The 27,246-nt window shown below is 45.5% G+C and overlaps 1 protein-coding gene across 4 annotated transcripts; it reads left to right on the top strand.

The window, feature by feature from the left end:
• The first annotated feature begins 1,970 nt into the window (after positions 1 to 1,970).
• Positions 1,971 to 27,190, top strand: wdr19 (WD repeat domain 19). 4 transcript variants are annotated; one of them, XM_047045352.1, is made up of 37 exons: positions 1,971 to 2,074; positions 2,935 to 3,026; positions 3,148 to 3,213; positions 3,301 to 3,426; positions 3,787 to 3,902; positions 4,139 to 4,254; positions 4,388 to 4,468; positions 5,488 to 5,600; positions 6,631 to 6,804; positions 7,110 to 7,180; positions 7,343 to 7,515; positions 7,872 to 7,986; positions 8,113 to 8,219; positions 8,294 to 8,410; positions 8,508 to 8,663; positions 10,705 to 10,846; positions 11,005 to 11,209; positions 12,157 to 12,316; positions 14,618 to 14,728; positions 15,383 to 15,492; positions 15,585 to 15,642; positions 16,275 to 16,421; positions 18,500 to 18,582; positions 18,945 to 19,028; positions 19,158 to 19,304; positions 19,401 to 19,525; positions 19,803 to 19,912; positions 20,689 to 20,757; positions 20,842 to 20,919; positions 21,151 to 21,247; positions 22,986 to 23,110; positions 23,420 to 23,501; positions 25,001 to 25,151; positions 25,276 to 25,399; positions 25,648 to 25,724; positions 25,859 to 25,978; positions 26,843 to 27,190. In XM_047045352.1, exons 1-36 carry the CDS (start codon positions 2,069 to 2,071, stop codon positions 25,971 to 25,973), a joined length of 4,029 nt encoding a protein of 1,342 aa, XP_046901308.1. In that variant the 5' UTR covers positions 1,971 to 2,068; the 3' UTR covers positions 25,974 to 25,978; positions 26,843 to 27,190. The 4 variants fall into 4 exon arrangements, with proteins under 4 accessions (XP_046901308.1, XP_046901306.1, XP_046901307.1 ...); XM_047045350.1 differs by having other exon boundaries at positions 10,702 to 10,846; XM_047045351.1 differs by having other exon boundaries at positions 8,505 to 8,663.
• Positions 27,191 to 27,246: the final 56 nt, after the last annotated feature.

Here is a 27,246-nt window from a genome sequence, read left to right as displayed (position 1 = left end):
CAGGGTTGAAGACCTCTGATCTAAAACATGCAGGACAACAGCCCTTGACAACCAGGGTTAGACACCCTGCTTTAGGCAGTCTTCTTGCTGTTATTGATGTTGCTTAAGACATAGGCTTGGCTCTCAAAACCGGTGCACCTGAAAGCCATTTCAGTCATGTTTATCATTAAATCTGCGTTAAGTTTGGTCCAAAAGCGTCAAGCACTGATGGCTAATAGCATTGAAGTGTTTTTATCATCCAGGAAAATTGAGTCTGTATGCTTTCATTTACATTTAGTCATTTAGCAGACGCTCTTATCCAGAGCGACTTACAGTAAGTACAGGGACATTCCCCCCGAGGCAAGTAGGGTCATGTGCTTTGCCCAAGGACACAACGTCATTTGGCACGGCAGGGAATTGATCCGGTAACCTTCTGATTACAAGCCCAACTCCCTCACCGCTCAGCCATCTGAGCCCTCATTTCATCCAGACTGGACTTTTGCAATGCACTACTGTCACGTCTCCAGCTTGTTCAAAATGCTGCCGCTATACTATTGACTGGAATAAAGACAGAACATATAGTCCTGGGCTCTAATGGTAGCTGCAGTCGTAACATGTTGTGCATTGACTGTGAATGTGTTTTTTTTTGTGTCAATGTGTGTGTTTTAATTATTCAATATTGTTAAGCACTTTGGCATACAGCTGTTATTTTAAATGTGCTTTCTGAATAAAATGGACTGACTTGGGATTCGCTCTTCAAAAACAAGCTTCAGGAATAAAATCAATTAGTTATCAAACTGTATAAAGGGCAAAAAATTCCACTACTAACCCAGGACAGTGAAATCCATCAAGCATTGGGGAAGGTAACAATTGCGCTACAATGGACAGAAGGAGATTACAAAGCTCTATAAAGTATTCAAAAATAGTAAAAGTGACAAACCTAAGTAGGCTGTCTAAAAAGATTCCCACAGCTAGAAGCATTACAGCCAGGTCCAAGGGTCCTCACAGCACTGTCGACCACTGGCTGCGGGCTGACGGGTGTGAAAGGTTTACTGGGGACCACTGGGTGTGGGCTGACGGAGGTGAAAAGTTTACTGGGACCACTGGCTGTGGACTGACGGCGGTGACATGTTTTGAGGAAAGCAGGTCAGACGCAGGGAGCACAGATTTAAAGAATAAAAACATGACTGCTCTCGGCTTTAGTAGGCCTATGTATTGTAGACAACTCCTATGTATTCGACTGCTGTTTACTCCATAAAAACTAGACGGAAAAACAAATGAATTAGGCTGCATGGCTCTGTGATGATCGGTGTGCGATATTTACACAATTTTCATTGGTCATTCTCCCTTTTTTTAATGAAACATTTAAACAAACCTTCCTTTCTCTCTGCCGGCAGGATGGAAATTATCTGACAGGCCTCGGCCGGGTTTACCAGATTCGTTAAGAAGCGCTTAACGCTAAGAGCTTCTTAGGAACGTTCTATGAGCGTTCTACAGCGCTCTTATGCTGGGGACTGTGGACACACCACCACAGGCTAATCGGGCCGATTTCGGCCGTTCCGACAATCCTAGGTAACATATGTCCCGATTATCTTGCTGGTTCCGCAGATTTTATCAGATGTTCCCTTGGTGTGAGGTGTGTTAAGAATGACCACACACTGTAGGAGCAAAACGGCTAAATCTAGGATTTTTTGGCCTCATGTTTGTGGTCTCACTATTATAAAATCTTATAACATTTTTTAAATATTTTAGTGTGTCCCCTGCATTAGAACGTTCCTAAATAGATCTTAGCGTTAAGACCTTCTTAACGAATCTGGGAAACCCTGCCCTTATTTGTACAGGGCAGAGATCACCACTGTTGTAGGCTTCAATTGTGCTTCTAAAATGGTCGTGTCCGCGGACACGAGCTGGATCCATCTGGTGGTGACAAGACAGCACTGCGTAACGCCCCAGGACTACTCATTGGCTGTTGCTATGGCATTGCCTTGGCTAATGCGGACGCTGTAGAGTGAAGCATTCTGGGACATGTACACAACTGTAGCGGATATGCTTGAGTGAAAAACATAAATCTGGCTGATAAAATAAAAAAATGAAGGTAAGCGACACGTTCATTTGATTGATTATGGCTTTCTGTATGTCGTCTCCGTTAACCTTTTTCCTAAGAGACGTAAAAACGGAGCAATGACTGGAACTATCTGTTAACAAGCGTTGTTAGCGCAAGTAGAGCAACGTTAGCCACACGCGATTGATAGCAAACGCTCGAGTAGCTTCGCATGATCACCCAGTGTTTCCCACACATAGACTAATTTGTGGCGGTGCGCCACAGAATCAACACCGGCCGCCACACATTGCGTTTCGTAAACATTTTTTTTTATCGCTATTTAGGTAAAAACACGCAGCGTATTCGTTCAGCTGCATTTCCTTTCCCTGCTCTCCCTCCGTCTCTTTCACGCACGCGTCTTTCTCACATACACACACAGTCACTACGTCAGCACACGTTAGCAACGATGCATACGCCGTTCTAGTGAGACCGACAGCTACATCAGCGAGCCTTCAGCATTAGTGCCGTAGCTAAAGGTCTAGGAAAGTTGAGGCTACTTTTCGCTAGGTACCGACGGACATGTCTTAATCGAAGGTTCCCCTTCGTTGTTTTGGTGAGAAGTTTCAAGAGCTAGCTACTTACCCGGCGTCATGGAGCCGACCAGTTAAATAGTTATTTAGCACCCTGTATGCAGCGTCGCTACCTGCATATGCAGAAATTAGTTGTTTGTTGTTGTTGATTGATTTTGTGAATTATTTCGACCCCCCCCCCCGGTCTGACATGAAACAACACCCCCCCCCCCCCCCCCCCCCCCCCGCCACATATAGCTTTCTAATCTGTGGGAAACACTGATCACCTGTTGCAAATAACCAATATTCTCTAGGGAAAGTGAATGTTTTCCTTTCCTTCCGTAGCGTGTCTTTACCCTAGCAGACAGAAGTTGGCACGGATCTACCCTGCAATACAAATGGCAAAAAACGTTGGGGAACTACATTGCTGTGTCTGGGTGAGTTAGTATTTTGAGTACTGTTTTATAAAGTCAAAAATACTGCTAGCTGCTGGGATTGATTTTCATTTTGTTGAAGCGTCTACCACCTACACCAACATGCTCTCTTCCTCACCCACAGCCCTGACAGCTCAGTGAAGATCTATGATCGACATGGGCAGAAGAAGAATGAACTTACCCTCCCAGGGTTAGTATGACTGTATTAAACTGTCTCTATGCTGTCAAAATGTCATGCCTGGCACAACTAAGACCCCCCCTCCCCTACTGAGCACAGGCGCTGCATAGCCATGGACTGGGACAAAGATGGAGACACCCTGGCTGTCATTGCTGAAAAGTCAAGCTCCATCCACCTGTGGGATGCCAATGTCAACAAGTCCTCCCAGATAGACAGTGGCATGAGGTGGGTCTACTGTAGGTCTGCTTGGGCCCCCTGGTGTGTGAAGGTGGATGTGTTGGGGCCCCTGGTGTCAAGGTGGATGTGTTGGGTCCCCTGGTGTGTGAAGGTGGATGTGTTGGGGCCCCTGGTGTCAAGGTGGATGTGTTGGGCCCCCTGGTGTGTGAAGGTGGATGTGTTGGGGCCCCTGGTGTCAAGGTGGATGTGTTGGGTCCCCTGGTGTGTTAAGGTGGATGTGTTGGGGACCCTGGTGTGTGAAGGTGGATGTGTTGGGGACCCTGGTGTGTGAAGGTGGATGTGTTGGGCACCCTGGTGTGTGAAGGTGGATGTGTTGGGGACAGACTTCCCTTACCTGCTCTTCCTTAGAGACCAGATGTCCTTCATCCTGTGGTCGAAGACGAGCCCCCTGTTAGCTGTTGGAACAGCCAAAGGAAACCTGCTCATCTACAACCAACTGACGTCACGCAAGATCCCTGTACTGGGTAACACATACACACACACAAATACATCTACACACACATATACACATACAAACATGCATGCACAAACCCATTTATCACACACATAGTACTCTTCCACAGCAATCAATATACTCAAAACATCTGACTTTTTTCTCTCCTTGTTTACCCTCATACCCACTCACGCACACACCACACACACCCCCTACACGCACAACCCACACACACACACACCCTTCCACACACACACATGCTAATAGGTAAGCACACCAAGAGGATAACCTGTGGGTGCTGGAGTTCTCAGAACCTGCTTGCTCTGGGCAGCGAAGACCGCACCATCACCATTAGCAACCACGAAGGAGATACAGTCAGACAGGTCAATACTGGCATAGCTAACACCGTTCATGCTACATAACTAACACGTAGCAGAACTACATATCTAACGCCTGACATAGCTGCATAGCTAACACCTTCCTTTCTCTGTCCCTCCCTCCTCCTCCTTCTCCCAGATGTCTGTGCGAGCTGACCCTGCGGATATCCAGTTCTCTGTGATGAAAACGGATGAGAGGTCGTCCCCAGGGGAAAGCACTGTGAGTGTGTGTTTATAGATGTGTGTTCAGTAGAGCCCGACCGATAAAGGATTTTTAAGGCCGATACCGATATGAATATTTGGTGATATAAAAATCCGATATTACGATATATCGTCCGATATATATATATATATTATTTTTTTATCTTGAAACGTGTAACAAAACACAACATTCCCAAACATTAGTTATTTATGACTCCTCACTAAAATAATATGAGAATTGTCACAACAGAAAGGAGGAACATCAAAATATATTAAAGTTCTGATAAATATCATTTAGAAAAATACAAACTTAAGATATTAAACTTAAAGTCCTTTGAATAGGGACGTTGTAGAGTGCCCTCTGGTGGACAAACTATGCAACGCCAACACTCATAACATGGTTGAAAGGTGTTTTGTCCATTTTTATTTTATTTTAAATATTCATTTTCTGTATAGATTTCTAGGTGTATATGAATTTTTTATAGATTTGACTTCAATATTGTCTTTAAATGATATCTGACTGTAAGAGTATCTTATGTTCATATATAGATACTTGAATTTTTGTCCACTTTTGTTCTTGCCACAAAAACATTTATCGGCCACTATAAATGCCGATACCGATAGTCTGGAAAATTCCTAATATCGGCCAATAATATCGGCCCGCCGATAAATCGGTAGAACTCTAGTTCATAGATGTGTGTTTGTAGATGTGCTTGTGTAGATATGTGTGCGTAGAGGTGTGTATTTTCTGAATGAGTAAATATTTGTAGTTTCATGTCTTAAATTAAACAGTTCCACCCTGTTCTAACAGTTAGGGTTAGGGTTGGAGAGAGAGAACCAGTGTTGTTTGGACCCACAAGATAAAAGAGCTGCAGAAGGACTGATTAGATACGACAGACCAACTTTAGAATGGGACTAACACTAGGCGCCTCTTGCAGAGATATTAGTCCTAGCCTCAAGAATGTTTTTATCTAACAAGACATGCTCTAATATCCTTCATCCTGCTACATCCAACTACATCCAAGCACCTGTTTCCAGGTGAGTGTTGCCGTGGGGAAGAAGACCCTGTTCCTGTACAACCTGAACGACCCAGATAACCCCATCGAGCTGGCCTTCCAGCCACGCTACGGACACATCATATCCTACCGCTGGTACTGCCTATACCTGCTGCACGCCCTCACTTACTCTAGTACTAAACCCACTATACCTGCTGCACGCCCTCACCTACGCTGGTACTACCTATACCTGGTGCACGCCCTCACCTACTCAGTACTGAACCCAGTCCTATATAAATACTAAAGATGCTCTAGTACTGAACCCAGTCATATATAAATTAGGGCTGTCAAGCGATTAAAATATTTAATCGGGATTAATCGCATTATTTCAGATGATTAATCGCAATTAATCGCAAAATTATTCAATCTATTTAATCTGTTAAAATGTTACCCCAATAAAATATTTTTTTGTTGAAATAACATAAAAAGGTACTTAAAAACTTCAGATAGGCCTAACTGGATGATAATGTCCATAAATCAAGTTCAGATGGAACACAACTTAAATTGTGAGGGAGTTTTATAAGCAACCACAGATTGACCTTAATATTGAACAAGACAGTTTCTATTTTGTTGAACCCAGTCAGCTGCTCTCTTCTTTTACGAGTTTTATCTGCCATATTACCGGAGCGAACACTGCTACCGCTACCTCTGCTAACGCTGCTGCTAACTGTGTACTTTGCTTGCATATAATAGTTTAGGCTGGAAATACTCTGGTGATAACTAAACTCAGCCTGACAATCAGTACACACAGCCTTAGTTTTGTCAACCGAGCTGTCTCGCAACGTTTTGAAATGGAACTTCCTATCTAACAGCCCTCTCCATCATTCAGCTACCGTCGGCAGTCAAAGTCATGTGACGACAGGTGATTCCCAGGGTAAAAAAAAAAAGAGATTTTTTTATGTTGCGTTAAAGTGAGATTGCGTTAACGCGTAATTAACGTTAACTTTGACAGCCCTAAAATAAATACGAGATGCTCTAGTACTGAACCCAGTCGTTTATAATTACATGAGATGCTCTAGTACTGAACCCAGTCGTATATAAATACATGAGATGCTCTAGTACTGAACCCAGTTGTATATAAATACATGACCCCCCCCCCCCCCCCCCCCCCCCCCCCCCCCCCCAGGTATGGAGATGGCTACATTATGATTGGCTTCTCCCAGGGCTACTTCGTGGTGATTTCCACCCACATCAAGGAGATCGGCCAGGAGCTGTTCCAGGCCCACAACCACAAGGACAGCCTGACTAGCGTGGCCATCTCCCCCACACTCAACAAGGCTGCTTCCTGTGGAGACAACAGGTAACCTTGACCCCCAATCCTACAGATAACCCTGCACCAGACACACTGTCTCTGCCTGCCTCAGCTGATAAGTATGTTTATTCACCTATGAGACTATGAAAGGGTTGTTTTGCTCTGGTGTGTGTGTATTGGATTCCAAAAGATTAGAAATGTAAATGGCGTGAGTGTCTTATCACAGTGATTTAAATCACCTTGTGAATATCACATAATTCACCATGTGAAGAAGGCCTGCATGGGGTAGATTATACTGTAGAAGTGTGTTACTTGAATGTGTGTACGCCCGTGTCCTAACCCTAACCCTGCAGCATCAAAATCCACGACCTGTCTGAGCTGAAAGAGATGCACGCCATTGTTAACCTGGACGATGAGACCAAAGGTGAGAAGTTTTTATAATCACAAAGAAGAACCCTAAAATCCTTAACCTAATAACCGTCACCCTAATAACCCTAACTCCAGCCCTCACTCTATCACCCCCCCCCCCCCCCGTTCTGTCCCCTCTTCACCCCCCCTTCACTCCCCCCCTCCACCTCCCCCCCAGGTCTTGACCAGCTGAGCTGGACAGATGATGGGCAGCTGCTGGCTGTGTCCACCCAGAGGGGCACCCTGCATGTGTTCCTGACACGCCTGCCCATTTTGGGGGCCAGCTGGGGCACACACCTGGCCTACCTCACCTCCCTGCTGGAGGTCACAGTCTCCAACCAGTTGGAGGGGGTAAGCACACATACACAGTCTAGCACACACATCTGCCATGCCTTCGGAGGATCGTGGGACTTGCAGTTTGCCTTTAGGTTCATGTGGGTTGGGGCGGCCTAAACCTAACCCCTGGTTACTGCCCCCTTCACCCTGGTTATCATCCCGTACCATCCCCCAAACCCTAACCCAGATTACATGTATCAGTGCTTTCAGGAGATTCCAAACCTGTCAGTAAATCTGGGACAGCATGAGGTAATCTTTCTCTGGTCCCCGAAAGATAAGAAAGGAAATTCTACTTGAATTAGGTTTATTCAAAATGTGTTTTAAAAACCAGCAGGCAGACGAAGGATCATTTGACTAAGTGTGTGTTTCAGGAATCACCTGTTGTCATAGCAGTGGAGGTGGAGCCCAGCTTCATCGCCGTGGGCCCAGACCACCTCGCTGTTGGGATGAACAACCGAGCCTGGTTCTACAGCCTGGGAGACAGAGGTGTGTGTGGACAGTATATATGTGTGTGTGTGCTCCAGGTATGCAGAAGATGGAGTACAGTATATATGTGTGTGTGCTCCAGGTGTACAGAAGATGGAGTACAGTATATATGTGTGTGTGCTCCAGGTGTACAGAAGATGAAAGATGTAGAGTACCTGGGGACGATAGGTAGCATGTGTCTCAACTCTGACTACGCTGCTGCTCTTCTGGATGGCAAAGTGCAGGTGCACATGGTGAGGAGTTTGTGTGTCTACATTATTATTCCCCCTGTATGCCAAGGCTGTAATAATGCTGTGTGTGTGTGCAGATTGAGGGGGAGGAGCAGGAGGAGCAGAGACAGACTAGGCTGTTTCCTGACAAAGACATCCCAGGTCGCATCCTCAGCCACGCCCTCACCAATGACTTCCTCTTCTACAGCACTGATGTAAGGGTCGCGACCCTTCCCCCTCTGCTCTGACCTCAAAGCCATCAGCCCTGAGGTGTGCCCTCTCTTCACCTTGTCTTCTTGTGTGTGACAGCAGGCAGGGATGGTGGTGTGTGTGCTGCTGGAGGGCTGGCAGGTGGTCAGCAGGTTCTCTCTCAGCGTGGCTGTGAGGAGGGTGTTCCCAGACCCCAACGGCACCCGACTCGTCGTCATCGACGACAAGAGTGACGGCTTCCTGCTCTGTCCCACCAGTGTGAGGAACCACACACACACACACACACACACGCTCACACACATCCTCACACACACACTCACACACACGTGTGGCCTCCTAGCTACTGCCAACCCGGCCCCAGAGGCAGAGCATCGACAACCCCTCTCAACAACTCATTGCTGTTAACGCTATCGAGCATAGACCATATTAAAAAACAAGTCAGTGCAGATGGTTACCGAAAACGCAGATATGTCCCAACTTTTGCCCCACCACTTTTGGATCTGTGGTGCCACCTCTGGCAAAAGTTGGAAAAAATTAACTGCCATACTCCATCAAATCAAAATCAAATCAAATTTATTTGTATAGCCCTTTTTACACGCAAGCATGTCACAGAGGGCTTCACATGCGCCCATAGAACTGCCCCTCAACCAACCTAAACCCTCAAGGAAGACAAGGAAAAACTCCCAGAAAAACTCCCACCGGGAGAAAAAATGGAAGAAACCTTGGGAGGAGCAATTCAGAGAGGGATCCCCTCCTCCAGAGACGGTTGGTAAGAGAGAGGAGCAGAACACAGGCTAAACATAGTCATACAGTGTCAATGGGTTTTGAAACACCAAAATCCATTGTTCGGCTTTATAGACGTTGGATGGGACCGGGAAACTCGCTGTTGGCCGTCATGGAGACTGGATTCCGGGTGACGACCTGGTTCAGCGTTGGCAGACCGACGACCAAGCAGGTCCTGACAGCTCAAACCCCCCACACCACAGGGAATGTGTGGGGGGGGACAGAGAGGAGAGCAGGGATTAGAGAATGCCAGGAGCAGCTAACAGTTACAGTCATAATAGAATGAGATCCCCACCGGTCAAGTGTGGACTAGTGCAGCAATTTAACAGAGCAAAAAGGGTATTTGATGCAGCCCCACACACCAAAACAACGACAGCCCCCCTCAGTTGGAACATGAGGCGCATAATTAGGCGCCTAATTATGTGCCTAATTATGTATTCCACACCTGCCATACTCCATCCAAATCTGTTACAGTGCAGTAGACTACCCGACTAGAATTTTTTAGAAAAACAAATATATTGTGATACCGTTACCATCCGTACTTCAAAATTATACCTTTATATACATTTTAGGCCATACCGCCCAGCTCTAGTCTAGCTGGCCTGCTGTAGGTAGCCCAGCTGTTAACTCTAACCCTAACCCTAGCCTGCTGTAGGTAGCCCAGCTGTTAACTCTAACCCTAACCCTAGCCTGCTGTAGGTAGCCCAGCTGTTAACTCTAACCCTAGCCTGCTGTAGGTAGCCCAGCTGTTAACTCTAACCCTAACCCTAGCCTGCTGTAGGTAGCTCAGCTGTTAACTCTAACCCTAACCCTAGCCTGCTGTAGGTAGCCCAGCTGTTAACTCTAACCCTAACCCTAGCCTGCTGTAGGTAGCCCAGCTGTTAACTCTAACCCTAACCCTAGCCTGCTGTAGGTAGCCCAGCTGTTAACTCTAACCCTAACCCTAGCCTGCTGTAGGTAGCCCAGCTGTTAACTCTAACCCTAGCCCTAGCCTGCTGTAGGTAGCCCAGCTGTTAACTCTAACCCTAACCCTAGCCTGCTGTAGGTAGCCCAGCTGTTAACTCTAACCCTAACCCTAGCCTGCTGTAGGTAGTCCAGCTGTTAACTCTAACCCTAGCCCTAGCCTGCTGTAGGTAGCCCAGCTGTTAACTCTAACCCTAACCCTAGCCTGCTGTAGGTAGTCCAGCTGTTAACTCTAACCCTAACCCTAGCCTGCTGTAGGTAGCCCAGCTGTTAACTCTAACCCTAGCCCTAGCCTGCTGTAGGTAGCCCAGCTGTTAACTCTAACCCTAGCCTGCTGTAGGTAGCCCAGCTGTTAACTCTAACCCTAACCCTAGCCTGCTGTAGGTAGTCCAGCTGTTAACTCTAACCCTAACCCTAGCCTGCTGTAGGTAGTCCAGCTGTTAACTCTAACCCTAGCCCTAGCCTGCTGTAGGTAGTCCAGCTGTTAACTCTAACCCTAACCCTAGCCTGCTGTAGGTAGCCCAGCTGTTAACTCTAACCCTAACCCTAGCAGGAGGACCTGCAGGATATTGCTGGTTTCCCCCCCAGCATCACTGGGCTCCTCTGGGAGAACTGGCCCGCCGACAGAGGAGTTTTTGTTGCCTATGACGACGACAAAGCCTACACATATGCTTTCCACAAGAACACCATCTACGGTAGGAGTCTCAGCACACACAGGAGAAGAAAGTTAAGAAAGTACAAAAATTCCCCAACACGTTTTTTTTCTTAAACTCTCCTCTTCTCTCTTCCCCTCTTCCTCCCCCGTCCTCCCCTCCACCTCCTCCTCTCCCCCCCTCCTCCTCCCTCCCTCCAGGTCCCCAGGTGGAATTGGTAGGGAACACCAAGCTGCCCTTCTCCCAGAAGCCCTTGCTGCTGTACAACGGAGAGCTGGTGTGTCAGACTCAGAGTGGGCAGACCAGCACCGTGGCTCTGAGCACACACACCTTCCTCACACACACACACACACACACCGTGGAGGAGCTGCGCAAACAGCTTACACAGGCACTCCAGCTTAAGAGGTGAGATACTGTCCTGACCTAAACACACTGTGGGCCTCATGTACTAACGCTTAGAGGTGAGATACTGTCCTGACCTAAACACACTGTGGGCCTCATGTACTAACGCTTTTGTGCCCACTTCAAGCTATTTGTTTTGCAATTTGCGCGTAAAAGCATGGCGAGGTATGTACAAACATGCCGCAATGAGTTAAAAGCGCAGACTGCCTGTCGCGGGAACTGAAAAGGGCAAATAGCGCTTTTCCGTGTCATGCATATGCATTCACGGGAGGGTCAGGGGAAAGTGGGAGTTTCCCATAAAGATATGGGAGGGGATGCGCAAAGTGCGCCTAATTATGTATTCGGCGGTATGTACAAAAACCGCATGTGAAAGCGCACCTCTATTTTGCGTTGAAAATTCTCCGCCTGTTAAAAGCAGCCGTAAACCAGGATACGCATATGCCTCCTGGTGAAATGGCAGCCGTAACCCGAGCAAGAGATTAAGCAGCCATACAATAGTACAGATACTGGAAGAAATCAAAGATTACATGGAATCTCCGACTCAGCGTTCACATTACATTCCAGCAGTTGTTAAACTCCTTGCTACATTACAAATATTGGCATCAGGATCATTTCAAACAGTCATCGCTGTTTCGACTTTGGTGGCTGATCCATGATAGAAAGAGAGAAGGAGGCCCATTCAATTGCGCGTTTAAATGTTCGCAATGTGCGCTATAGTGGGCGGAAAAAGGCGCTGAATACCCGATGACCTTCAGGTTTCGTAAATACGACTTAAACTGAAGTTTCACAGCGTGCGCAATCTGCAGGTTGGCCATGGCGCTAGTAACGCTACGTTTGCGAATGTACGTACATGAGACCCTGTGTGTGTTTACGTCTGTGTGTGTGTGTTTACCTCTGTGTGTGTGTGTTTATCTCTGTGTGTGCGTGTTTAACTCTGTGTTTGTGCTCAGGTTCCCTGAGGCATGGGAGCTGTGCAGGGCGCTGGGCTCTGTGGAGGGCTGGGGGGATATGGGCCGCGCCTGTCTAGTCCACATGGAGCTGCAGCTTGCTGGAAGAGTTTACCGCATGAGCTCCAACATTGGCATGGTGATGTCCCTGGAGGACATCCAGGTACATACACACAGATACACATACACACAGATACACAGATACACAGATACACAGATACACAGATACACAGATACACAGATACACATATACACAGATACACAGATACAGTACATCTTCTTATTATACGGCTCTTCAGAACGTTCCAAAAAGTACCGTTGATTTGAATGGGCCATCCCAACGTTCGCCGGTGAATATTCACCGCTGCGAAAAGATATTGACCGCTGTCATTGGCAATGGGTTTTTTGCTTCTAATTCACATCTTTCATATCATTCCGCAAGTAGTCCGGTCATTTAATGTAACGGAATGTTGTGATACAAATTACCTAACTGTAACTGTCATTGATAACTCTTAGCAATTGACCATAACATCTGCAGCGAAAGAAACGAGCAATAACATGGAAGATTTTACCGTCAATTTTAATATTTATGAAGAGTACGAGACATATGAGCGCTGGTCGCAGTTTCCAGAAAAGAAACGAAAACGGGTATCCAGCACAGATGAAAACAGGAAAAGACACAAAGACTTGGATGAGGAGGATATTAACAAAATAGAGGAGAATAGACATGAAATTAACACAAAACTGACCACTGCATGGGCTATTGGTGTTTTCAAGGACTGGTTAGTGGAGAAGGGAATGTCTGCGGATATTGAAAACTATAATGCAGACACTTTAAACCAGACTTTAAGGTAGTTTTATGGAACGGTGCAGAAATTCTCTGGTGAAAGTTATTCCGTTGCCAGTTACAATAGCCTCCGAGCTGGTATCAACCGTTTCTCCAAGCTGGACATTCTACGGAGTCCGGAATTTCTATCAAGCAACGGTGTATGCAAGTCAGTAATCAAAGACCTTCGCAGATCAGGGAAAGATACCAGCCAACACCATCCTCCCATTTCTCCTGCGGACATGAAGCGCCTAAAGGACTCGTTGGCTCTCTCTACTGATACAGCCACTGGATTGGTGCGGAAGGTGTGGTTCGATGTGCAGCTACATCTGGCACGAAGAGGTAGGGAGGGGAACCGAGACCTGACGAGGCACTCATTTCTGTTAAAAAAGGACGAAAACGGAAAAGAACACATCACTCTGTCCTATAACGCTGGAACTAAGAATCATAAAGACCCAAGAGACCCATCACAAGAAATCTATAGGGGATGCATATTTTCAGAACCTGTAAATCAAAACTGCCCGGTTTCAAGTAAAAAAACCCACCTGTCACATTGCCCACCGGATGCCACGGCTTTACATTTACATCCCCTAAGAAAGGACCAATCTCTCCTTGCCAGTGAACAAATTTGGTATTCATGGGAGCACATGGGTCACAATTTCCTCGGCCTCATGATGCCCAACATCAGCCAAGCAGCCCTTCTGTCGAAGCGTTATACAAACCACAGCCTGAGGAGCACCGCAGTCCAGCTACTGTCAATGGCAAGTCTCGAATCGCAAGAGATCATTTACATGTAGTCATTTAGCAGTCGCTCTTATCCAGAGCGACTTACAGTAAGTACAGGGACATCCTCCCCGAGGCAAGTAGGGTGAAGTGCCTTGCCCAAGGACACAACGTAATTTGGCACGGCCTGGATTTGAACTGGCAACCTTCATATTACTAGCTCGATGCTTTACCTACTCAGCCACCTGACTCCTCATCATGATCATGATAGTAACTGGGTATAGATGCGAGGGTAGCTTAAAAAGCTACTGGACTCCAACCACAGCAACAAGGGAGAAATGGAGCCAAACCCTCTCCTCTTCATCAGGTGAGCTCCTTACCTGAATAGGCTATTTCGAAACAAACTAATTATCCAATATGATAGCTTTTTATATTGTAGCCTAACCGTGGCCTATTGTGATTTTCAGCTATGTCAGGCAAAACTCAGAAACATGTTTCTGCGGACAACCCTGATCAGGAATTGAATAAAGAGATCAACTTCAACCTCCCCCGAGATGTACCACTGGTTCTCTCGAACTGCATCATCAATGGGAATATACAATTCAACTACAACAAGTAGCGTTGCCTTCCAGGGAGCATAAAACGTTGCTATGCAACATCTGCAACGCCAAAGTTCTGTTCAGTTGAAGAATTATTTTTCTCAGCGGAAGGCAGAAAATATCAATAAATTAATTCAAATGTCATTGTGTGAAGTTCCTTTTTAAGTTTATTGGCAAGTAACCGTATAATAAGCTGGATAATGTACAACCCTCCACTGCGCGTCGGGGTGTTGTTCGCCCCGTCAGGATTTATTTTGGATAATTACCTCCAGACAATACATTATCCCTTACATATTGGTGTCTCTGTCTCTGTCAGGGGATAGAAGACAAGAATCTACTGGCGGGTCATCTGGCCATGTTCCTGAATGAATACAATAGAGCCCAGGACCTTTACCTGTCCTCCTCCTGCCCTATCGCTGCCCTGGAGGTAACACATATACACACCACACAAACACACACTTACACACCACACACAGTGTGTGTGAGAGTGGCAGGTCAGTGTTACCAGCATGCTGTGTGTGAGAGTTGCAGGTCAGTGTTACCAGCATGCTGTGTGTGAGAGTTGCAGGTCAGTGTTACCAGCATGCTGTGTGTGAGAGTTGCAGGTCAGTGTTACCAGCATGCTGTGTGTGAGAGTTGCAGGTCAGTGTTACCAGCATGCTGTGTGTGAGAGTTGCAGGTCAGTGTTACCAGCATGCTGTGTGTGAGAGTTGCAGGTCAGTGTTACCAGCATGCTGTGTGTGAGAGTTGCAGGTCAGTGTTACCAGCATGCTGTGTGTGAGAGTTGCAGGTCAGTGTTACCAGCATGCTGTGTGTGAGAGTGGCAGGTCAGTGTTACCAGCATGCTGTGTGTGAGAGTTGCAGGTCAGTGTTACCAGCATGCTGTGTGTGAGAGTTGCAGGTCAGTGTTACCAGCATGCTGTGTGTGAGAGTTGCAGGTCAGTGTTACCAGCATGCTGTGTGTGAGAGTTGCAGGTCAGTGTTACCAGCATGCTGTGTGTGAGAGTTGCAGGTCAGTGTTACCAGCATGCTGTGTGTGAGAGTGGCAGGTCAGTGTTACCAGCATGCTGTGTGTGCGCAGATGAGGAGAGACCTGCAGCACTGGGACAGCGCTCTGATGCTGGCCAGGAGACTGGCTCAGGACCAGATCCCCTTCATTTCTAAGGAGTACGCAGTCCAGCTGGAGTTCATGTAGGTCCCACACACATACACACTACATACACACTACACACACAAAGCACACACACTCCTGTAACTGAGATCCTGTGCTGTGTCCTGTGCAGAGGGGAGTATGTGAGCGCGCTGGCCCACTATGAGAAAGGCTTGACCCTCAACACACAGGTAGGACACACGACCTAGGGGAGACCACACAGGTAGGACACACGACCTAGGGGAGACCACACGACCTAGGGGAGACCACACAGGTAGAACACACGACCTAGGGGAGACCACACAGGTATGAGACAGGACCTAGGGGAGACCACACAGGTAAAACACATGACCTAGGGGAGACCACACAGGTAAAACACATGACCTAGGGGAGACCACACAGGTAGGACACACGACCTAGGGGAGACCACACAGGTAAAACACATGACCTAGGGGAGACCACACAGGTAGGACACACGACCTAGGGGAGACAACACAGGTAAAACACATGACCTAGGGGAGACCACACAGGTAGGACACACGACCTAGGGAAGACCACACAGGTAGGACACACGATCTAGGGGAGACCACACAGGTAAAACACATGACCTAGGGGAGACCACACAGGTAAAACACATGACCTAGGGGAGACCACACAGGTAGGACACACGACCTAGGAAAGACCACACAGGTAGGACACACGACCTAGGGGAGACCACACAGGTATGAGACACAACCTAGGGGAGACCAGACCAGATGGAGTTCAGGTTGAGACCATAACCCCCTCCCACACACACACATACCACCCACACCCATTTCCCCAGTTCCAGGAGCACGATGAGGCGTGCGAGGGGGGCGTGGCCAGGATGTCCATTCGTATGGGTGACATCAGGAAAGGGGCGGGGCTAGCCATCCAGCACCCCAGCAGAACTTTGAAGAAGGACTGTGGAGCCATCCTGGAGAGCATGAAGGTATATATATATACAGTCGTATGCAAAAGTTTGGGCACCCCTGATCATCTCCATTACTTTCATCTATAAATTGTTGGGCGTTTGGATGAGGAACGTCTTTGTCATATATATACACATACACATCATGGACAGTGATATTTTAGCATTGAAATAAGGTTTATTTGATAAACAGAAAATATGCCATACACATCATAAAATAATTAGACACTTGCATAAATGTGGGCACCCCAACAGAAAAATCACATTCATGTTTAATAGAGCCTCCTTTTGCAAAAACAACAGCTTCTAGACGCTTCTTATATCCTCTGATGAGTGTCTGGATTCAAGATTGAGGTAATTTGGACCATTCTTCCTTACAATACATCTCCAGTTCAGCAAGGTTTGATGGGTGCCTAGCGTGGACAGCCCGCTTCAAGTCACCCCATAGGTTTTCAATTATATTCAAGTCTTGGGACTGGGATGGCCATTCCAGAACATTGTAGTTGTTCCTCTGCATAAATACCTTAGTGTATTTGGAGCAATGTTTCGGGTCGTTGTCCTGCTGGAACACCCAACTCCGCCGTAACTTCAGCTTTGTTACAGATTCTTGAACATTATTGTCCAGAATTTGCTTGTACTGAGTTGAATCCATGCGACCTTCAACTTTAACTAGATTCCCAGTTCCTGCACTAGCCACACAGCCCCACAGCATGACGGACCCCCCACCAAATTTTACTGTGGGCAGCAAGTGTTTTTCTAGGAATGCTGTGTCCTTTTGCCTCCATGCGTAACGCCTCTTGTTGTGACCGAATAACTTTATCTTTGTCTCATCAGTCCACAGCACTTTGTTCCAAAATGAGCCTGGCTTGTTCAAATGTAGTTTGGCAAACCTCAAGCGAGCCTTCTTGTGGCGCGTGTGCAGAAAAGGCTTCTTCCGCATCACTCTCCCATACAGCTGTTCTCTGTGCAATGTGCGCTTGATGGTCGAACAATGCACAGTGACACCATCTCTGCAGCAAGATGACCTTGCAGGTCTTTGGAGGTGGTCTGAGGGTTGTCCTTGACCGTCTGAGGGTTGTCCTTGACCATTCTTTTATTCTTTTATCTTTAATAACAAAGAGGCCTTTGCCTCTTAGTTATTTTTCCTGGCCTGCCACTTCTGGCCTTAACAAGAACTGTGCCTGTTGCCTTCCATTTCTTAATGACATTCCTCACAGTGGAAACTGATAGCTGAAACCTCCGGGATAACTTTTTGTAGCCTTCCCCTAAACCATACTGCTGAACAATCTTTGTTTTTAGATCATTTGATAGCTGTTTTGATGCCCCCATTTTGCCACTGTTCAGAGGAGAATCAAAGAGAAGCACAACTTGCAATTGGCTAACTTAAATACCGTTTCTAATGATTGAATGTACCTTTTTATGTAATTGAAGGCTTAACGAGTTAATCAGACTAACTTTGTGTTGCACTTAATCAGCATTTAGTAGGCAGAGGTATTCAAATCAAATAAATGATAAGGGTGCCCAAACTTTTGCACAGCCTTTTTTCACATTTGATTTAATTTCACACAACTAAATACTGCTGCACCAAATATCTTTGTCTGGAAAACACCCCAGCACTCAGTGTTAACTAGAAAAGGAATATTCAAATATTTTATTGATCTTTTTTGGTGAAGACAGGAAATTATCATGCAGCCTCAGAGAGGTGCCTAAAATTTTGCATACGACTGTATATTTATCTATATATATATTGTAGATATATATCTATCTATATATTAGTATAGAACAGAGTATCTATATTCATCCTGGAGAGCATGAAGGTATATATATATCTATCTATATATATATTGTAGATATATATGTATGTATATATTAGTATAGAACCTACTACTATCTATTCATGTGTCTTCTTATTGTCTCGCATCCCTCTGTTCTCTGCTGGGTATAACAGTGTGTCTGGGTATAACGGTGTGTGTATGTCTGGGAATAACAGTGTGTGTGTGTCTGGGTATAACTGTGTGTCTGTGTGTGTCTGGGTATAACTGTGTGTCTGTTTGTGTCTGGGTATAACAGTGTGTGTGTGTGTGTGTGTGTTCCTGCAGCAGTTTTCTGAGGCAGCACAGCTCTATGAGAAAGGCCTGTACTATGACAAGGCAGCGTCTGTCTACATCCGCTGCAAGAACTGGTGAGGGAACTGTTTCACTGAATAGTAAAGAGAGTTAACCTTGATTGCAGGGTTGGCATAGAAGTTTGTTTCTTGTAAAAAATAAATCAGGGCCCTACTCACGTGTTAGACTAAACCATGGCTCCTCCTCTGCCTGCCGTTCTGCAGCTAAAACACAAATACAGAGAGGAGGCTGGACACGCACATGCACACACACATTTGAAATCTGAACATGGTTATGACATTTGCATCGCTTTTTAGCTGTGTATTTTCTCTCCCTCTCTCCCTGTTCTTTTCTCTCTTTTTTCACTCCTCTTTTTTCCCTCCCTCCCCCCTTCCCTTCTGTCTCTTTTTCTTCCGCTTTCCCCCTTCCTTTCTCTCAGGGCGAAGGTAGGAGAGCTGCTTCCTCAGGTCTCGTCTCCCAAGATCCACCTCCAGTATGCTAAGGCCAAGGAGGTGGACGGCAGGTTAGGGTCAGGGTTTGGGATAACCTCTGTGTTTGTGTGTGTGTGTGTGTGTGTGTGTGTGTTTGTGCCATACCGTTATTGGTGTTTTGTCTTTGAGGGCCATTCCACTTGACCTCAATGCTGCCACAGGTACCAGGAGGCAGCACAGGCTTATGAAAGTGCCAGGGACTGGGACAACCTGATCCGGGTGCTTCTGGAACACCTCAACAGCCCTGAGGATGCCGTGCGCATTGTCAGGGAAACACAGAGCATCGATGGAGCCAAGATGGTTGCCAGGTGAGGTGCATGGAGCAGCATGGGACCTAACACAACATCTCGTAATGGTAAACATGCAATTAGAGTGTGTGCGTGCGTGCATGTGTGAGTTCACAGGTTTTTCCTGCGTTTGAATGACTATGGCTCAGCCATCCAGTTCTTGGTCCTGTCTCACTGCAACGACGAGGCCTTCCAGCTCGCACAGCAGCACAGGCAGATGGAGCTGTATGCTGACATCATAGGTGTGTGTGCTGACATCATAGCTGACATCTAGACGTGTTGAGTCTCTAGTCTTGAGTCTGTAGTAGGTTTAAAGTGTTAGTTGTGTGGTAGGTGTATAGTGTTGAGTGTGTGTGGTAGGTGTATACTGTTAAGTGTGTGTGGTAGGTGTATAGTGTTGAGGTTGTGTGGTCGGTGTATAGTGTTGAGTGTGTGTGTGTGTGGTAGATGTATAGTGTTGTGTGTGTGTGTGGTACGTGTATAGTGTTGAGTCTAAAGTCTTGAGTCTGTGTGTGGTAGGCTCAGAGGCGACCCAGGAGGACTACCAAAGCATTGCTCTGTACTTTGAGGCGGAGAAGACACACCTGCAGGCTGGCAGGTTCTTCCAGAAGTGTGGCCAGTACAGCCGAGTATGGGCTGCCTAAAAACTCCACACACACTCCTAAACCCTCCACACCACTCACTCTCTCTCTGTCTCTCTCTGTGTGTCTCTCTCTCTCTGTGTCTCTCTCTCTCTCTGTGTTTGTCTCTCTCTCTCTCTCTCTCTCTGTGTCTCTCTCTCTCTCTCTCTCTCTCTCTGTGTCTCTCTCTCTCTCTGTGTCTCTCTCTCTCTCTGTGTCTCTCTCTGTTTCTCTCTTTTTTTTCCTTGTTTTTTTTCTTTCTTAGTTTGATTGGAAAGTAAATTGTGAAATTGTAAGCGAAATGGGTTTGTTTGAATATGAAATGGGTGGTGTGGTCAGGGCCGCCCATAGAAATTGCTGGGCCCCTGAAAAGGTCCGGTGAATGGGCCCCCCCTAATAGGTCTTTACTTATTAACGCATGCGCGCGTGTGCTCTCTCTCTCCTACATAAAACATATGTAAACTTAGAGACTTACTCAGTGATGGAGCTACATTATAGCAAAACAAATACATCTTTATACATAAAACTTAAACATAAAGTTTTATAAATATAACAGAGGCCTTAACAACTTGTGTGGCGCCGGGCCACACACACACACACACAACAATTTGACACACTGAGATCTGCTACACTCACACCACATTTAAAACGAAATTTACCTGCCTTCATCTTTGCCTCTTATACAGCCCTGGGTGTGGTGAAACTGCTTGGTTAGCTGGCAGTTCTAACTGCTCAATAAAGGAATCGTTAAAGTCAAAGTCTCTCTCTGTGTCTCTCTCTCTCAGGCCCTAAAGCATTTTCTCAAGTGTCCCAATTCTGATGATAACCTGGCCATAGAGATGGCTATTGAGACTGTGAGTATTACCAATATGTTTGTATCATATTTGCGAAAGGAAGTTCATGTGTGAGAAGAATGATTACTGTGTGTGTGTAAGAAGGTGGGGCAGGCTAAAGAGGACTCCTTGACGAACCAGCTGATAGACTACCTCATGGGAGAGAGTGATGGCATGCCAAAGGTAATCAATAATCAATCTGACTCAATCAATTTTGGTATATTTCCTTTATCCCTCCTCTGGTTTGTTTTTCTAGTCTCTGTTTCCATGTCCAGTTTTATTTAACCTTACTGTTCTACACAATTATAGGAGATATGATGAAGGGGAGGGGGTGAGCCATTTTAGAATGTTGGGAATTCCACTCTATGCAATTTGATTGGCTGACCCCGCATCATGGCCTGCCCCCTTTCCCAGGATGCCAAGTACCTGTTCCGCCTTTACATGGCCCTGCAGCAGTACAGGGAGGCGGCCCGCACTGCTATCATCATCGCCCGCGAGGAGCAGTCTGCAGGTAGACGACAGATTAGTTAACCCTAACCCACACCAGCTAGTCCCAATCTACCAGACACACAGCAGCTAGCCCCAACCTATGGGGGAAATTCTGATGACACTGTGTACTGGAACAGTCAAGATGCCGGATTAATACCAATTATTTATTATGTACGGTACATTACCAAACAGAGCGTTCTATTGATCGATATATTGCAGGACACATATCATTTAGAGGACGCTCTTATCCAGAGCTCTTATCCCTAGCTCTTATCATGAGCTCTTATCCAGAGCTCTTATCCAGAGCTCTTATCATGCTCTTATCCAGAGCTCTTGTCATCGCTAGGTGTCGTCCAGCCGAGTAAACTCAAATCGAATAACCCAGTCTACATTTACATTTATGCATTTAGCAGATTCTTTTATCCAAAGCGACTTCCAAGAGAGAGCTTTTCAAAAGAGCATAGGTCACTGATCATAACAACGAGGTAGTCCCAAACATTGCAAGCAGCCAAAACATGAAGCATACATTGTGAAAAAAACTAAACACCTGAACCACAAAAAGTGCAGGACTGTACCTGTAGAAGAACAATCAACAGTAAAATATTTCACAGCGAGTACAAGACTTAACTTCGTTATAACTAACCTACAAGAGCAACAAGTCACTCAATAAGAGTCATTGTGATCCTGGAAGAAACTGACATCAGGTCCAGCCCAGCATTCCTAAGTGCCGTTGTACTCCCGGAACAAGTGTGTCTTGAGCCTTTTCTTGAAGGTGGGGAGACAGTCAGTGTCCCTGATGGAGGTGGGGAGCTGGTTCCACCATTGGGGGGCCAGGCAGGAAAAGAGCTTGTGTTGGGACCGGGCAGTCTTGAGCGGTGGGACCACCAGGCGGTTGTCTGAAAAAGACCGTAGGTGACGGGTGGGGGTGTAAGGTTGCAGGAGAGACTTGATGTAGTCGGGTGCAGTCCCGTTCACTGCTCAGAAGGTCAGTACCAGGGTCTTGAATCTGATACGAGCGTTGATGGGTAGCCAGTGGAGAGAGATGAGGAGCGGGGTAACATGGGAGCGTCTGGGTAGATTGTAGACCAGGCGGGCCGCTGCGTTCTGAATCCTCTGAAGAGGGCGGGTTGCACATGCTGGGAGACCAGCGAGCATCGAGTTGCAGTAGTCCAACTTGGAGAGGACCAGTACTTGGACTAGCAGCTGGGTGGAGTGCTCAGACAGGTATCTCCTGATATTCCAGATGTTGTAGAGGGTGAATCTACAAGACCGGGAGACTGCGGCAATGTGGGCCGTGAGGGGGAGCTCGTCATCCATGGTAACCCCAAGGTTCCTGGCCGAGGATGAAGGAGTCACCATCACAGATCCCAGGGTGATTGACAGATCGTGGGAGATGGAGGGTTTAGCCGGGATGATGAGAAGTTGTGTTTTGGCGAGGTTCAGCTGAAGGTGGTGCTCGGTCATCCAGTCTAACCCTAATAACCCTGTCTAACCCAGTCTAACCCAGTGTTATATAATACCTAACATCTGGTCATTCTAACCAACAATCAATCAATAAACTTCAGTCACATTATCCTAAGACATGACGATGCCAGTTGAAACAACACAGAACCTGAAAACCCTAACCAGAACCAATCTCAAAGCTCCTTCCCCCCAGGTGATAAAACTCCGGAATTTGACCATCCAAAATGGTCAACTGAACTTTTGTGGGGTCATTCACCCTCAGTAATAGTTGTGTGAACATTGTATGTTTGTTTAAGGGAACTACCGCCATGCCCATGACGTGCTGTTTAGCATGTACACAGAGCTGAAGACTCAGGAGATCAAGATCCCAGCTGAGATGAACACCAACCTGATGATACTGCACTCCTACATACTTGTCAAGGTCTGGTCACACACAGACACGCACTCTGTTGCTGATACACACATGCTGATACACAGTCATGCTGATACACACATGCTGATACACACATGCTGATACACACATGCTGATACACACATGCTGATACACACATGCTGATACAGTCATGCTGATACACACATGCTGATACACACATGCTGATACACAGTCATGCTGATACACAGTCATGCTGATACACAGTCATGCTGATACACACATGCTGATACACACTGTTGTGATGGTTGTGTGGAGGACATGGGGCTGTGTGAGTCATGGTAGTAGTTGTTGTTACAGGTCCATGTGAAGAGAGGAGACCACCTTAAGGGGGCTCGCATGCTCATCAGAGTCTCTAACAACATCAGCAAGTTCCCCTCTCGTAAGTTACTCTCTACTAACCTCACAACCCACATTGGTCCTTGGTCATCAAGTCACGACTTTGGTAGTGTTTCTGATAGGCTGGTGGCATTTAACTCTGTATAACTGGCATTTAACTCTGTATAACTGGCATTTAACTCTGTATAACTCTGTATGACTATTGACATGCCAGAAAACGTCCCTCCCCTTACCAAAAAAACATTCAAGTATACCATAAGTGTACTAAAATGGACTTTTAGTTCACTTTTGATATACTTTTAAGAAGTATGCTTAGAAAATAGTTCACTTTTGATATACTTTTAAGTATGCTTCGAAAATTGTTCCCTTTTGATATACTTATATATAATGTAAATAAAAGTATGTACAAAGAATGCTTAGAAATAAAAAATGGTATACATTTCTTGTGGAGTAGGATGTGCATTTTCTTTTACTATACAGCAAAAACAGTCAAAATACTTTAAAAGTACATTATAAGTTTATTTTGTATTTTTTATCCATCTTGTATATTCTAATTATTCATGTCTAGGAAAATCTATTATGCATTGCACATTGAATCTTTTTTGTTACTGAAGCTGTAACCTTAATTACTGCCAAAACATTTTGAAGCCCCATACTCTTATACTATACTAATAATCATCAATTGAAGTATTAATGGGAAAAAATAAAAAGCTACTTGAGAAAGAAGCAGAAAGAAGGGTTGCATTATGCATTTGAAGGTTATACTGTCAAACTGACTGAAGAACGAAGGGTTAGGGTTAGGGTTAGTGCCCCTAAATATTTACATTTATTAATAAATCATAGTAAATGGACATTTGTTAAGTTTATTTTTTGAAATACTTACATTAATTGAAAGTGCACTTGAAAGTATTCCAAAGTATACTTTGAGGTACTTTATGAAGTATACTTCATAAACTAAAAGTGTACTACACAGGCTACTTTACAGTATTCAAAAGTAAAATTCAAATACACTATAAGTGTACTTTAAAGTGTACTAAATGACCTTAAAACCGGGCCAATTCAGTTACTTAGTACAAAAATTGTATATAAATACAAATAAGTATACTGCTAGTATATAAATAAGTACACTGCTCGTATACTTAAACTACCATGATAATAGTATACTTTTTATACTTAACTATACTTACAAATTAAACTTGTATACTTTGACTTTAACGAAGTATACTTTTCTTCCAAAAGGGTCAGTATGCATGCGCCTCGTCCATTAACTGTTTATAGCGGTACAATCCCTTCTCAACGTGAGAGAAGCAAGGTGGGGCATGTGAGCAAGGTTAACTGGTTTAAATACATGTGTCTCACGGTGAATACGTGAGACTTGAGTCCTGCAAACTTTTGTGATCCAAACCCTGTGATCTAGGGTTAGACAAAGCACATATCCGCGACCCTCTCCAGAGATACACCCTTTGTCGCCACATCTTATGTGATGTTACATTAGTGTGCGGTCATCAGTGGGTAAGCAGGAGTGTGTGTGTGTGTTTGCAGACATCGTGCCCATCCTGACGTCGGCAGTGATCGAGTGTCACCGTGCCGGTCTGAGAAACTCTGCCTTCAGCTTTGCTGCCATGCTGATGAGACCAGAGTACCGCAACAAGATCGACCCCAAGTACAGAAAGAAGATAGAGGCCATGGTTCGGTGAGCACACTGTCATACCTGTTGGAGGGTTTAGATTGGATGTTGATGACAATCTGTGAGCTGAAAACCTTTTATTAAAATCCCCACCCCTTCACCCCCCCTCCCCCTCACCACCCCCCTCCAGTCGTCCAGATACCTCAGAGGTGGATGAGGAGAACACTCCGTGCCCCTCTTGTGGCTTCCAGCTGCCCCAGAATGAGTTGCTGTGTATCTCCTGCAAGAACAACCTGCCCTACTGCATAGCTACAGTAAGCACATACAACCTGCCCTACTGCATAGCTACAGTAAGCACATACAACCTGCCCTACTGCATAGCTACAGTAAGCACATACAACCTGCCCTACTGCATAGCTACAGTAAGCACATACAACCTGCCCTACTGCATAGCTACAGTAAGCACATACAACCTGCCCTACTGCATAGCTATACCCTTCCTGTGCATAGCTACACTTGGAGATACTAACTTTCTCCTCATCGTGTGCTTGCTTCCTGTCAGGGGCGTCACATGATCAAGGAAGACTGGTCAGTGTGTCCTCACTGTGAGTTTCCTGCTCTCTACTCCCAGTTCATCTTGTGAGTAACACACGCGCACAAAAGAATAAACATCCTTATAAATACAGATATATATTGAAGTTTATGATTCAATTAGTCACATTCTATCATTCAGCTCAATATTTGTGTTTTTCTGTGTTTACTTGTGTTGGAAGGCTGTTGGAAACAGAGACTGTGTGTCCGATGTGTTCTGAGAGTTTGAGTGTGAATCAGGTGAAGAAAATCTCAGACTGCTCCAACTACCTGCAACCTGACCAGGTGGAGAACTGATACAGGTACACAGACACTACAGAGCTTCTAACACAGGAGTTTTTACATTAGATCAACTTTTTTGCATTTAACTCATGATTTGCCTAAAAGCGACTTTATTCGGTTAATACATTTTCCATTTCAGTAAAAGTGGGGGGTTCATTTTCTTCTTTGGCATTGGAAGGAGGCTGCTAGGGACTCATCAGGAGTGTAGTAGCTGAAGGTAGTAAGGATAACTGCTAACCTTTAGTCTCATACAGGCTGATCATGTCATGGTGGGGTTGACCTTAGCTTTCATGTGGGAGAAGGCAGATTCACATAGGAAGGTTGATCTCCTCTAATCATAGGCCCCATAACATCTCGGTCGTTCCCCTGGATCTTCACTGCAGTTGTGTCCAGGTGAAAGAGCAATACAACATCAGTCAAACCAACCCAGCTGAGATATTCTGAACTTTAGTGGACAGGGTTGAGTAACCCCCCTGACCCAACCCTGCTGTTGATGAGCTGGATCTTTGCCTTAACAGTTCTGAAAGCTCCCAAGGGGCAGCTCCCGAGGGCAGCTTAGTCAGCAGTTCCAGTTCAGGTTACAGTTGGTAGCTCATTCTTAAAAGCATTCATAGATTGGATCATGATTTGAAACCTTTCTACTCAATGCGTGATGCCTTACAGTGGCAAACTGATGAGAATTTACCACAGACTTTGGGATGAAAGAAGAATTATCCAATCATTTGTGCTCATCGTGCGAGCTCTCTGCAGTGATGGACTGGTTGGGTAGCACTGTTCTGATGAAACTCCTACATCCTCAGACAGTCATACTATCAATGCTTGTTATTCATAACAAGTTTCACAAAATTGTTTGAATTTAATACAATTAATTTTTGTCAAAACAGGCTACCTTGATGTGCCGGCTGCCGTTGGTGTTTGGATAATCAACCTCATCCACAATCACCTTTTATAAACCCTAACCATTTCAAAACTGTAACCCTTTATAAACCCCAAACCTATATAAACTGTGTTGATTCTGATTTCCTTTGTTTTTTCAGGCTGTCGAGGCCCATTTATACCCAGTTACCTAAAACATTAAGGTATTACTGTACATAAAAATAAATCCATAACTGCTTGTTACATTCTGCTAGAAATATGTTAAATACTGTCACTATTTTATCAAATTAAAATGCTTAATTTTAATCCTCAAATGAATATTTTTCTTCATAAAATAAACAATGTGTAAAACAACGTGTAGACTTTTAATCATTATACTCTGTTCTAGCAATTTGCCTTTACTACCACAGGG

Source organism: Hypomesus transpacificus, chromosome 22 (genome assembly GCF_021917145.1).
Source record: "Hypomesus transpacificus isolate Combined female chromosome 22, fHypTra1, whole genome shotgun sequence".
NCBI lineage: Eukaryota > Metazoa > Chordata > Actinopteri > Osmeriformes > Osmeridae > Hypomesus > Hypomesus transpacificus.
Note: the sequence above shows the minus strand (reverse complement) of the source record. Positions and strands in the feature narration are given on the sequence as shown.